Raw genomic sequence first — 14,585 nt, 5'->3', positions numbered from 1 at the left:
CAGAGCTCTCCGTTCTCAGAGCGCAGGTTTACTTGTAGTTCCTAGAGTATCTAAATGTAGATTTGGAGGGCGGGCGTTCTGCTATCAGGCACCATTACTATGGAACCAACTTCCAATCTGGGTTAAGGAGGCTGACACCACCTCCACCTTTAAAACTAAACTTAAAACCTTTCTGTTTAGTAAAGCCTATAGTTAATGTTTAGCCACGACAGGCACCGGAGACCTTGCGACCACAACTTCGAGCCGCCGCGTCGACAATGGAGGCAGAGAGAGGCAAATCATAATTCATTAAATTTTAAAAGATATTGTTTCAACTGAATCTTAAACCAATCTTTGCTACCTACATGAGAAATATGAACTGGTATAGAGTTCCAGCCAACCATGGCTCTGTAGAAAAAAGTTCTCTGTATCAAACCCGTTCTCCCCCTCAGTAGTATGAACCTCCTTTTTGATGTAATTCTTGTAACCATGGTGGGGAAAATGATAGTATAATCTGTCACACAGTTGTTTTGGATGTAATGAATTTAAAGGAAAACACGTCAAGTTGATGGCTTTTGTCTGCAATTTGTTAGGTGCGATTAAAAAAGAGATTAATTAGATTAATTCATTACAGATCTTAATTAATTAATGGAAAAAAATGTAATCACTTTGACAGCACTAATCTAAATACAAATAGTTTACAAAACTGTTCATTAACAAGAGGAAGAACTGCTGATCACCAGATTCTGTCACCTTGGGGTGCAACAGACTCTCAATGATACGGAACCTGGCGGGACCCAGACAAGACCAGGACCACAAAGAATTTAATTGTTTATTTTTTTAATTGTTTAATTGTTTAATTAGGATCCCCATTAGCTACAGAATGACTGCAGCTATTCTTCCTGGGGTCCACCAACATTTTAAAATAATACAGTACTAAACATAACATAATAAAAGCAAATCAAATAAATTTCCACTAGATAAAAATAATATCAAATTAAAAATACTCCCAGTTAAGAGTTCATCTGAGGTCGTCAAAAAGTCTGAAAAGCAGTCCACTATTTCATTTAATTTGTAGTCTAGAACTTCACAACTGATCTAATACAGAAAAAAAGAAAGAAACAAATACATTCAACAACAGTCAAAACCAACTATGTTTCAATTTCCAGCATGTCAGACAATCAGTCTCAGCAAAAATGCTTGTTTAAGTCAATAATTCAATGTTCTATAATTGTAACATACTGATTCAAAAGATGTTGCTTAACTAATAATTTGAATGTTCTTATGCTGTTTGTTTGTGTGATGTGTTTGAGAAATGATTTCCACTCATACATGGCCCTGTACACGGCAGTCCTTTTACCAGCATTAGAATCACATTTGGCAGCAGAATCTCCTCCAGTTGCATGTCTGGTGATATATTTATGATAGTCAGAGCTGTAACATCCTCCTGGTAGAATACTTGAGGAGTCTTTGTTATGGACATATTTCTAATAAATGATAATAATGAGTAAAGTAATCTGTCACTAACCATTAACCAACCAAGATTCTTTGGCATTTTAATAACGCTTGTCGTCCAGTTACAACTAAGAACAATGCGTGCAGCCCTGTTTTGTATTTTTTGTAGTTTTGCAATTCATATCTGCAGTTGCATTTCACCAAACTGCCGGGCAATAGTCAAGATTTTATATAATTAAGGCCTGAATTACTAGTTTAGTTGCTTTTAGAGTTAACATTTTTTAATGTCTTCTTATGACAGAAATACAATTTCTCATTTTATTAACTACACTGAAAAAAAATTAATCTAAGCGCATGTAAATATAACATATTTAAATCTGTGATATTAACAATTAAAAATTAAGTTTGTTGCTTTACATGAATACATGTAGTTTTGAACTTAATCTGCATTTGTTCAAAAAACAAGACATTGTGCATTTTTCCTTAATAAGCAGTATTTATGTTAATCCCAGGCAATCTTTACATTTACACACAAACAACAAGCAATGATCTTGTTGTATTTACTTTTCCTTTAACAATGTTAATCTATTGGGCAGATTGACCAACGTTTAGATGAAACAGGCTTTATTTGTTTAAGTAGAACACCACAGTAAAACATATCTTGCTTGATCTACTTTAAAAAATTAAGGCGACATTTTAGCATGAGATTTTTCTCTATCAAGAAAGACTAGTCTTTGTATAAACTACTTAATTTTTAGTATGTACAAAATTCATTTGCAAGTAAAGTCAACTTAATTTTTGCAAGTAAAGTCAACTTAATTTGGCAATTAAAGTAAACACAATTAACACAATTAAGTTGACTGTACTTGCAAAATGTATTATTTACATACATAACATTAAGTAGTTTATACAAAGACTAGTCTTTCTTGATCTACATAATAATCTCATGCAAAAAAAGTTGACTTATTTTTTGTAAGTAGATCAAGCACAATATTTGTATATATGTGATTTCCATGTCAATTCTTCATCAATGACTATTCCCAGCAGCTTGGTCTCCTTGCGCCTGCTTGATACTACCCTGTTTTATTTTAAGGTGTAACTGTGAGTTATTCCCAGTACTGGAGATGAGGGGGGATGAGGGGGGATGGCATCTCCCCCTGAAATAAAAACGGTCCAAATCATCCCCCCTTTCCATCCCTTTTGTCATTTCAGCAATGAATGTGGTTTTACTGCTATTTCAACATTTAGAGTCATCACCAGAAAAATAACTTATTTGACAATTTTCACCTGTTTCAAGTAAACTTTCACTTGAAATAAGTAGGAAAATCTGCCAGTGGGATTTATCTTCTTATTACAAGCAAATAAATCTTGTTCCACTGGCAGATTTTTCTACTTATTTCAAGTGAAAATCTACTTGAAACAGGTGGAAATTGTTGTGTTTTCCAGTGATGAGTCTTGTTTTAAGTGTAATGAGATTGTTTTAATAAAATGTGACATTTTAACTAGCAATAAGACTATTATTCTTGTTAGGATTTTGAGTTTTTGCAGTGATCCATTTTACTTACTATGATAAGTTTGTTGATAAGATTGTTGTGTTTTGATGTATTTGATGTAAGCCCAGTGGATATTTAAAGCTTACAGAAGGCTGCATTTAACTGCTGCTATGTCATTTCTGCAGTATTTCTGCAGGTGTTTCGGTCAGTGCTATTATTTGTAATATATTATATTATTTGTAATCAGCACAAATTATCTGTCCCCATATGATAAAATCCACCATCCCCCCTGATTTTATTTTTATTTTTTTACAACTCGAGTACTGGTTATTCCTAATGCCAAAGTATGAACCCAATATAATACAATCATGTTTGAAAGAAGTGTTCTGGAGACCAGAGCACCGGTCACTTTTGACCGTGTGGTTTTGCCATAGATCGCAGTAACAACACGGAAGCTCCGCCATAATAATAGACGGAGACGACAAAGGAGCGTCTGCGCTGAAATCACGGCTCCCTGGGATCGTCTGGCGCAAGTAAGCGGCAACAACCGCGTCTTAAATAGAATATTTTCATCTTTAAAGTAAGCAGGCCAGCTTTAAAGCGGGGGTATTTTCTAAAGAGGGGGTTTCGGAGGCGCCCAGGACCCGCTGTTAGGGGTCCGAGCCGCGGAGCCGCGCAGGAACCGGCCGGTCGATGCGCCGCCGCTCCCGGCGCTGCTGCCCTGCAGGACCCGGGGGTTGTTCCGTGGTTATTATCATTATTATTATTATAAAAGTACTTGGGCAGCCCAAATTCTATGAACAAAGCCATTATCTGGGCTCGGACGGTAAAAAATGACACTTGTCAGACACAAGGTGGCACTATCCCAGAAAAAGTACGTTTGGAATAATATCTCCTAAACCATGATGTGTCCTACTGTAAAATTAGGGTTGCCAACTCCCTGAAAAATAAATAAAGGACAACTCAAACCGGTTGACTTCATTCTTCCTGGCGTGGTGAATTTTTCTAGCCCCTCTTTTTGTGAGTGAAACGATTTTTTAACTATTTGACTCGAACCTGAATTGAAATAGATGCATATTTTTGAATAACATGAATGAACACGTGGAAAACAAATTATTATCCAGCAATTCACTTTAATACAAATAACAAAATGAACTGAATAGAGTAATTATCTGTCTTAAACAGAAACCTGTCCTGCTTAACTTAAAATTGCATGAATTAATATAAAACAATAGAAAGAAAGCAGAACATCCATTCTAATGCAATAGTGCACGTTTTTAGTGCAATAACAAAAGTGCAAACAGAAAGTCTGTAGAAAACCTGTAAACATATTGCCTCAAGACCATGACTGTAGCTACAGTTGTAGTAAAACAGAAAAAAAATAACTTGTGAACTCAACAGCTCATTGCCATTTTTTTATTGGTATTTTAGGACTATTTTTTGACTTTCACAGTAATACGGGACAAAGTGAGTCCCTTTTCAGCTCAATATGGGACTTTAGTTTATAAATACGGGAAGATTCCGTTTTTTCAAGAGACGGTTGGCAACCCTAAGTAAAATATTTTTAGTCAAGGTGTTCTTTGAATATAACTCTAATCTGGGACATAGTCCAGGCCCATTTCTGCTATAATAGTTTTTTGCTATGTTGCTTAAAATGTAAAACCTACTTTCCTGATCATCATCAAATTTTGGCTCACAAAACAATATTCTGCTCATTTTTAAATATTTGCTTTACAGCGAACACATTTTTAAACTTTATGCAAAAACTAGCAACATAAATAATGGCTTCAATCTTAACAATGACGAAAGATAATGGTATGAAATGAATGGACCAAGTCCAGATCTGACCTGTGCCAATTTTGGAAAAGCGGTTTATATCACAAAAACTGCGTCACAGATTTTCACCTTGTCCTGCATCTTTCCCTCTTCACCTTAGGATGAATTGTGGAGTAGGAAAAATTCCTAACAATCAGCCTTTTGTTTCTGGAGAGCAACAATCCCAGTTTAGGGAACCTCTGGACCCCCCCATGTCCTCGTGAGCTGAAACTCTTTATGCAATATTTTGTTATATTGCGATGTTAAATCTTGGGCAATTTTTTTGGGGCAATTTATGTAGATTTGTGTTTTGTGTTAGATTTTTCAGGTTATTTTTAGCTGCTGTCTCTTTTAACACCAAACTTGGCACAGTGATTTTTAAACCTACCAAGTTTGATTTGATTGATTTGTCAAAATGTCATCGTACAGGAATCGGTCACATTTTGTCATAAAATGCCAAATATACTTGTATATCAGTCTGAGGTTCCTCTTCAAATATATGTTGCCATCACTCTGCCAGAGTTCTTTTTTGAATAATATCAACACAAAAGCACCATATTAATCTAATGTTACATTCAGGTCAAAAGCTTTTTTTTGTGGAAGGTTGAATAAACATTGGCATAAGGCAAGCATATTGTCCCTTTCTCATGTTGTTAACAGTATTAAAAACAAAAAAAAATACCTTTAGGTAATTTAGAACAGCAAAAAATGTGTGAATAAATGTGCGATTAATCACGATTTATAAAATTAAAAAATTGAAAAATGAATCGCTTGACAGCGCTAATATATATATATATATATATATATGTATATGTATGTATGTATGTACAGTATAGGTTAGGGCTGTCAAACGATTAATTCTTTTAATCACGATTTGCATCTTTTTGAAAGTGAACTTGCCGTTTAAAAGTCCCTTTTCATTCTCCATCTTTTCTTGCTTTTCAAAAAAGTTCATGCAGTACTCCACCATACTTTTCCTCAAACGCTTTGTTTTTTTAATTATTTATTTTTTTTATCCTGCGCGTTAATTGTGTGTTAAAGAAATTGTCAGCGTTAAGAGGACGTTAAGTTAATGCGTTATTAACGTGTTAACTTTGACAGCCCTGATATATATATTTTTTTTAAATCTGTCTTATTGTTAATGTTTGTAGTCTTGAGCAGTTGCGATACCTGAATTTCCCCCATGGGGATCATTAAAGTCATCTTAAAAAGCTCTTTTATCGTTTTCCGTAAGCCGGCGAATCAGAAGCCGGTTTTTGATCAGTTTCTTCTCTGCCGCAGAAACAACAACGACGACGAGAGACAGATGTGAAGGAAGACGGCGAGGAGCCGGTCCAGGAGAAACGATGTCTTCAGCCGGGTATCTGAGGGAGATCATCCAGCAACGACTCGCCGCCGCTGCTGCAGAGATATTCACGGTGTTGGAAAAGACCATCGTCCACTACGAAGAGGAGATCGACCGTCAGTGCAGACTGCTGGACATCGCCTGCAAACCACGAGTGAAGCTCCACAGAATCGGTACGGAACTCCGTAAAGGTCCGAACAAACCGACACTTGAACATGACTCATGTAGGATCCAAGTCAGAGCTCTACATTTACTTTGACGTTGAGTCTCAAAGATGCATTGATTTTTCATCCGGGATCCTTTCCCACCGAAGACTGCCGGTACCGATCCCACTTCAGGCCGTAGATTTTAAGAGTAACAGGATATTTGTTTCTCAATACGATGAACACGTTCATACCTCTTCAGTCATGACCTTCAGTCGTCACTAGAGATGCACTGATCGATCAGCAACCGATTGGTATCGGCCGATAATGCCCCTATCGGTTTTGATCGGAGATCGGAAAATAATAGTCCAAAGCAGCTGATCAGATGGCGTTTACAACAACAAACCACCGCCCGCGCTGCGTTCCCTCATCTCAGACCCAGGTGTCCTGAGGGGGCGGGGCCGGCGTCGCTGGTGTCGGAGTTTTACAATGTCCGAAGAGGACAACAAATTTGCAGTTTGCGAGGTGTCCAAAGGAAAAACCCAGAGGAGGAACATTACAAAAGAATTTCAACAACGAAACTGATAGGACATTTGAACGTTTCTCACACAAAGGAGTATATTGAGTTTCCAAAGTGCCGCTAAGGCAGAGAAACAACAGGAACAACGCCGCTAACTCACCTGTAACAGAGACATATAAACGACATCAAGAAAAATAAAGAACTACATCGTAAGGTAATGGATTCATATGCTTTGCTCATCAGCCACTTTCTGTTGTAGCAGACGTCGGGTTTAAACACGTCGTTAGCAGCTTGGATCTGCGGTACGTGTTGCCGAGTTGTAAATATTTCACTGGTGAAAGGAGTTATACCAGACTACAGCCACATCCAAAATGAACCCTTATGCAGGACGACAGTCGTGTCAGTCGCTTCACGAGTGACATCTGGAGTTCTAGTGTGAAGAGTTTCCTCACACGCGGTGGATGCTATCGCTAAAGCTTTAGCAAAGCTTAATAATTCATAATTAATTTTTATTTTAAAGGGGACCTATTATGAAAAACATGTTTTTTCTTGCTTTAACATATATAAAGTGGTCTCCCCTCAGCCTGCCAACTCAGAGAAGGAGGAAAGCAACCAAATTCTGCAGTGTCTGTACAGCCGCGTGACGTCACGACAGGAGCAGAGGTTTGGCCTCCGATGCGTGAAACAACGCCCACAACTATAAAACCGTGTAACTGCATGAGAGCGTCCGACTATCGTGTAGCACTGCGTGACATCGGACACTCTCTGTCCATCTCCCTCCAGCAGCTGCCACTTTACTGAGGTTTTTGTAGTGAAATGAGGAGGAATCATAGAGATAACTTCTCATTTCAACTAACTGGATCAGCCGTTCCTCATCATGACTGTTTCCTACAGCGCTTTCAACCGGCTTTCAACGCGAGCGGCAGGAAGAGAATAGAAGCAGGGCGTCCGACAAATGTTCAGCTCAAAACGGCAGCGCTGCGGCCAGTTAGGACAGTCCAATAGAAAATAAAGCAATGGAATTGATTTTGTCGCTGACACTCACTCGCATCGCATGCAGTTAGGACACGTGTAAAGGCTGATTTATGGTTCCGCGTTACACCAACGCAGACTCTACGCCGTACCCTACGGCGTAGAGTCTGCGTCGATTTAACGCATAACCATAATTCAGGCTTAACTCCGTCGGCCGGAGCTTCCGCCATTTTTTCGTAGCGGTGTACCGCGTCATTCAGGCAGCCAATCAGCACAGTGTCTCATTATCCTAGCCCCGCCCACTCAGAATCCCGCATAGATAATGAGGTTAAGATAAAGACATGGCCCAGAGGCTGAATTTCTAGTTTATATAGAAAAAGCAATCAAAAGCTTGTTTTTAAGACATTCAAGGCCTGTTCAAAGTAGACATTAAATGCCATAATAGGTCCCCTTTAAGATTTAATTCCTCTTTCCACCGGAAAACTAAGGTTTATAGTTGAAGCTAATAAGCTACACGAGTCCGAGTCGTTTCTAAGAGTCTCCAGAGTGAAATGTTGCATATCGGCCTGCAATAAAACAGACAATTTATGATACTTTCTCATCTCCTCATTTTTATACCTAAAAATACAATGTCATAGTTGTACATGAGACAACAATATTGAAGAATTTATGGATTTCACGTTGTGATCGGTGATCGGCAGATACGGTTTTTGGAGATGGGTGATCAAAATCCTGATCGGTGCATCTCTAGTCGTCACCTTCTTGTCCTGTCTTGTCCCACCAGGCGATCTACAGAAACATGTCCAGGAGGAGGAGGAGGAGCGGCTAGCTGACCGACGTCTTTGGCACAAGGACAGGAACTTCAGTCAAGAACAGGAGGAACCAGAACCCCTACAGGTGGAAAAGGAACCAGAACCTTCACGGTTTGAAAAGGAGGGACCAGAGTCGCCACAATGTGAAGAGGAGCAGTTGGAACCAGAACCTTCACGGTTGGAAGAGAAAGCAGAACCTCCACAGTTTCGAGAGGAACCAGAATCTCTGCAGTTTCAAGAGGAACCAGAACGTCCACAGTTTCAAGAGGAACCAGAACGTCCACAGTTTCAAGAGGAACCAGAACGTCCACAGTTTCAAGAGGAACCAGAACGTCCACAGTTTCGAGAGGAACCAGAACGTCCACAGTTTCAAGAGGAACCAGAACCTCCACAGTTTCGAGAGGAACCAGAACGTCCACAGTTTCAAGAGGAACCAGAACGTCCACAGTTTCGAGAGAAAGCAGAACCTCGTCAGTTTCAAGAAGAACCAGAACCTCTACAGTTTCGAGAGGAACCAGAACCTCTAAAGTTTCAAGAGGAACCAGAACGTCCACAGTTTCGAGAGAAAGCAGAACCTCATCAGTTTCAAGAAGAACCAGAACCTCTACAGTTTCGAGAGGAACCAGAACCCCCGCAGTTTCGAGCGTATAGATGTGAAGAAAGGCTGAAAGAGTCTCCGGGACATTGGAACCCGTACGAAGACGTCTATCGTCAGCCTCGGCCGCGAGATATCAACTGGAACCCAGAAATACGGCTACACAGAATAGGTACGTAAGTCAGTGGTGGTTTGTTTGTTTTATTTAGGATCCCCATTAGCATTAGCAACAGCATTAGCTCTTCTTCCTGGGGTCCGACATACACACATAACAGACATACATTATACATGACAAACAAAACAATAATAGACACAACTCCCTTAGTCACAAACAACACAGAGGATAAAACTAAATCACCATCATTCTCAGACATAAATACATAGAAATTAAATCAAATAAAACACCTTCATAAACAATACCTGCCTGAAATGACCTTATCTTAGAATTCTTGACCACTTTTCACCTTTATTGTGATAGAGTTTACACTACCTGTAATTCTATTCAAACTTCATTCTGTTCTTTCCAAATGTCAAATCATTACATTTTAAAAGATATTGCTGGTGGTCCGAATGAACTCTTGATGTTAAGGCGGACCTGATCGGACTAATAGAGGGTCTAAATTGACGTCACTTCCCCACTGGACCAGCCCCCTTACTTGCACTCAGTGGCAAAACATCAGCAAAACTGGCTGCAACTAGTGGAAAAGACGGGATAACAGCCGATTATGGGCTTAAATTTAAGGCAGTTGGACTTGACAGTGACCCGTACAGTTACCCCAAGAACCAGTGGTCCATGGACATTAATATTTGGTACAGTTACCCCAAGAACCAGTGGTCCATGGACATTAATATTTGGTACAGTTACCCCAAGAACCAGTGGTCCATGGACATTAATATTTGGCCACAAATCCAGTTTCCTGATATTTATATGTACTTAATTTCTACACCGGGGAAATACATGAAGCAAAGCTTGAAGGCATACAGAAGTCTTGATGCTTGGTCCTACTCCAAGGCAGGATTTGTTGGTGAAATTAAAGTGATGTGGACACCGAACTTTATGATTTGACCGTTTAACGTTAGCTACCCAAAAATCCAACATTACCTGATACAAAATTGGAACCGCAAATCCATGTTTCGGTGCCTGGAATCCAGTTGTTTCTGCGAATTGCAGCGATCCTTTTGTCTCTCTTAAGCTTATTTTTTGTCAGTCTGTAAAACGATAACTCCGATTTCTTGCTAAATCTATGAGTCCAGTCGATCGCACAACAGCTCTTTCCTATTTTAGATGTTTTCCAGTTGCTCAAACTGAAAGTCTACGCTGCCACTCAGTCTTTCTTCCACTCAGTGGGCGAAACCCGCCGGGTCACAGTACATCCAAGTGATCGCCGCGACTTTGTGGCGCTCGAAACCCGGAGACTGTTGGGGGGGCTGATAAGAGGGGGGGGGCCAAGGAAGGCGTTGAGTTGAGGGAGGTGTGGTTATCAGCGTGTGTGTAGCGATAAGTCCGTGAACTTTGCTCAGAGCTGCTCTCAGCCAATGTCCTTGATGTTATCAGGCGGCTCGATACAGTTCTGAAAACAGGGTCCGCAGATGTTCGTGGGAGAGGGGAGGGTTAGTGGGGGCAGAGTCACCTTGTTTACATTCCACCAGAAAGATTGTGACCAGAGCGATCGGCCAAACCGCCCTGTCAAGGCCAGATTATAGAATCAACAATTATATTGCAAAAACAGACAGACTCCGTAATTTTCCGTCTGCTTTTAGTCTCTTGTTCATCAATGGCGACTCCAATCAGACGAATTTGTGATCAATTTCCGCCAAGCCGATTTTCCAACTTCTCCAAGGTCTTAACCATCTTGCCAATGAGCTCAAAGACCGCCGGCAGCCTGAGATTCTGTTCGAGAATCGCATCCAGCTTACGGCTTTGCTCCCCCAACGTTAAAGTTTGAGTGTTGATCGCCTTGCTTGTCCTTTCAGCCACGTCCGGCAGCTCTGAAAGAGCCAAAACAGCTGTCGACGACTTACGCGTTTGTCGGTACACCAGGTATGCCCCTCCTCCGATCAAGAGAAATCCTGCTATCATAAATCCAATTATGAAGGCATCTTCAACGTCCTCGACAGACAGAATCGCCAAACACAACGGTTTCCAGTGTTTGTAGGAATCCATTGTGTATCCAGCAAAAAATGTCCCATCGGGGTGTTTTGGGAGAAATCTCACTTTAGGCTTGAGAGCGGTCGGCTGTGCAAAAATGAATCAGACACACACTCGCTTTTGCTATAATGAATACATTTATTAAAAGCAGTGCACACAAAAAGACTCACACACAACTGCCCTTTGCTAGGATAACTCTGTGTCAAGTTATCCCCCGCAAATGACAAAGCAACAGACAATTACATATGGGCTAGGCGATGTACCTCTTACCTTAACACAGAAGGACTGGAGAGCCGGAACAGTCCAGGCAGAGCAGCCATCAACCCGCTCGGCGTCCGTGCACAGGACCCGTAGCTGACTCTGATCCGGATTTCCGGCTCTCGCGTCTTTATACCTTTTTACTCAGCACCTTGCGGAGGGGGTTGCCCCTTCAACCCCCGCCTGCCAGTTCCCACGCTAAGGCTTGGTTCACACGGGAGCCAAGCGCCTCTCTCACAGTTACATTAAACAACAGGTGCATAGCTGATATGACTGTTTTGAGAACTAAAGACATTTCAGGACACAAAACTTATTTTTTCTTCCTTCACGGGGCAAGAGGGCTCCTTTACCCCCTGACTTCTTGTCGCAAAAATTTGGTCAATTGTGCTGAGAGACCAGTTAATCAATTCCATGATTGTAGAGTTTCGGAGGAGTGAAAAAGAAGAGACTCTGAAGACAAGACAGGACAAAAGCAGTAAGAGGGCAGATAGATAAGGGAGAGGAGCAGAAAAGCGTCCGCCTTCGTCGAGAGCCGGAAGAACAAAAATATGTTTATTTCTGCTGGAAAGTTGGACATTTCAACCCGGAGGTCATTGGATCCGGACCCTAGTGGTCGGTGCAAGTTTTGTTACTTCTGGTTAATCTGGTTTCGCAAAATTGGATTGATGCAATGACGCGTCCACTTTTTTATGATGTGCCTCCCCCTGTGGTCAGAAGTTGTATTGCTACATTAGTGGCCTTAAAAACTTTGAACGACATTAAATTAGTCACCTATTTCTTTTCTTGTGATTTTATTCCTCCAGATTTTCCCCAGAAGAGAAGCTGTAAGGAGGTGGAAGTTCTCTCTGACCAGCGGCTCTGGAGGTCTGGTCTGGACCGGGAGAGGGGGTCCGGTCTCGACCTGGAGAGGGGGTCCGGTCTGGTCCAGGAGAGGGGGTCCGGTCTGGACGGGGAGAGGGGGTCCGGTCTGGTCCAGGAGAGGGGGTCCGGTCTGGACGGGGAGAGGGGGTCCGGTCTGGTCCAGGAGAGGGGGTCAGGTCTGGACCTGGAGAGGGGGTCCAGTCTGGACTGGGAGAGGGGGTCAGGTCTGGTCCAGGAGAGGAACCTCAGTCTGGACTGGGAGAGGGGGTCCGGTCTGGACGGGGAGAGGGGGTCCAGTCTGGACCTTGAGAGGGGGTCCGGTCTGGACTGGGAGAGGAACCTCAGTCTGGACTGGGAGAGGGGGTCCGGTCTGGTCCAGGAAAGGGGGTCCAGTCTGGACTGGGAGAGGGGGTCCGGTCTGGTCCAGGAAAGGGGGTCCAGTCTGGACTGGGAGAGGGGGTCTGGTCTGGACCAGGAGAGGGGGTCAGGTCTGGACGGGGAGAGGAACCTCAGTCTGGACCGGGAGAGGGGGTCCAGTCTGGACTGGGAGGAACCAGAACCTCCACAGATTAAACAGGAAGAGGAGGAACTCTGTAGCATTCTGGAGCCGCTGGTTCTGAAGCAGGAGACTGAAACCTTCACCTTGACTCCCCCGTACCAGGAACAGGACTTCACTGAACCAGAACCAGAACCTGACACAGACCAGCTCCCCTCTCAGAACCCGGATCAGGACCGGAGCAGGAATCTGGCCCCGGGATCAGGACCGTTCGTCGAGACCGAACCAAACATCCAGTTCCCCAGATGTGACGTTTGCGGTAAAACTTTCTCGTCCAAGTACAACCTGGGGCGCCACTCCAGAACCCACCGGACCAGGAAGCCCCATGCCTGCCGGGCCTGCGGCGAGCGCTTCGCCCGGAAGTACCAGTTCCTAGCCCACGCCAAGACGCACCCCGACATCAAGCCGTACTCCTGTAAGTTCTGCGGGAAAAGCTTCTCCCACGACAAGAGTCTGCTGCAGCACGTGGTTTTCAAACATCCGAAGGAAAACCCCTTCTCCTGCGACACGTGCGGCGAGACGTTCAAACTCCGGCAAATGTTGTTTTACCACATGAGGATCCACCGGCCATTCGCCTGCGAGGTCTGTGGGAAGGCCTTCTTCAGCCGAGAGCTGGTGACCAAGCACATGCAGGTGCACAACTGCAGCAAGACGTTCAGCTGCGACTCGTGTGGGATGAAGTTCAGGCAGGAGCGAAACCTGAAGAGACACATTAAAATCCACCTGGGCCTGTTTTTTACGTGTAAAACGTGCGGGAAAATATTCCAACAGCACCGCAATCTGTTGCTCCACATGAAACGTCACTTGAAAGACGGACCGGACTCTTGTAGTTAACGAAGTTACTTCCATCCATCCATTTTCTATCCCAGCTGATGGATGGATGGATGGATGGATGGATGGATGGATGGATGGATGGATGGATGGATGGATGGATGGATGGATGGATGGATGGATGGATGGATGGATGGATGGATGGACTGAAGCTTTCCAGATAGCAGAACGGTGGATGGATGGACGGACGGACGGACGGACGGACGGACGGACGGATGGACATGAGGATCCACCGGCTGTTCGCTGGTGAAGTCTGTGGAAAGGCCTTCTACACCAGAGAACATCCATCCATTCTCTATCCCAGCTAATTTCAGCCGAGCCTAAGTTACTTTAATTAAGTATTTTACTAATTTAATTTCAGAACATGCACTATTCTATGGTCATTTTATTTTGTGATGATTCCGTTAGTAACAGTTCTTGGTTTTTCATCATTTCCATAAGTGACCTACTTTAATCTTAAAATAAATGTAGAAGTGTAGTATATTTTGAAGTATATTTTTTCATCTTGCATGTTTTGGATTTTCTGCACGATAAATAAAAAAAAAATCTGGTTTACAAACTTTAGTAAATGCTTTGTGGGCTTGTTTTATTTTATTTATTTTTTTCCAAACTATGTTCAACAAAGTTCTGTAGGGTATACAATAAAAAAAACATGAAACAAAACAATAAATTATCTACAGATATTCAACATTTGGGACAGTTGAGACAAAATAAAATGATACATTTACTGACAAGGGGCTTGTTTTATTTTGCATCATCAAGTTTACGGTTTTCTCTGCTGTTTGTGTAACGTGTCAATAA

The 14,585-nt window shown here is 42.3% G+C and overlaps 1 protein-coding gene across 1 annotated transcript; it reads left to right on the top strand.

The window, feature by feature from the left end:
* The first annotated feature begins 3,370 nt into the window (after nt 1-3,370).
* Nucleotides 3,371-14,511, top strand: LOC133452163 (uncharacterized). The gene is made up of 4 exons (XM_061731384.1): nt 3,371-3,460; nt 6,024-6,260; nt 8,507-9,301; nt 12,340-14,511. The coding sequence occupies exons 2-4, from the start codon at nt 6,089-6,091 to the stop codon at nt 13,785-13,787; spliced, it is 2,415 nt and encodes an 804-aa protein (XP_061587368.1). The 5' UTR covers nt 3,371-3,460; nt 6,024-6,088; the 3' UTR covers nt 13,788-14,511.
* The last annotated feature ends 74 nt before the right edge of the window (nt 14,512-14,585 follow it).

Source organism: Cololabis saira, chromosome 10 (genome assembly GCF_033807715.1).
Source record: "Cololabis saira isolate AMF1-May2022 chromosome 10, fColSai1.1, whole genome shotgun sequence".
Taxonomy (NCBI): domain Eukaryota; kingdom Metazoa; phylum Chordata; class Actinopteri; order Beloniformes; family Belonidae; genus Cololabis; species Cololabis saira.
The sequence above is the reverse complement of the archived record's forward strand: the minus strand, read 5'-3'. Positions and strand labels throughout refer to the sequence as shown.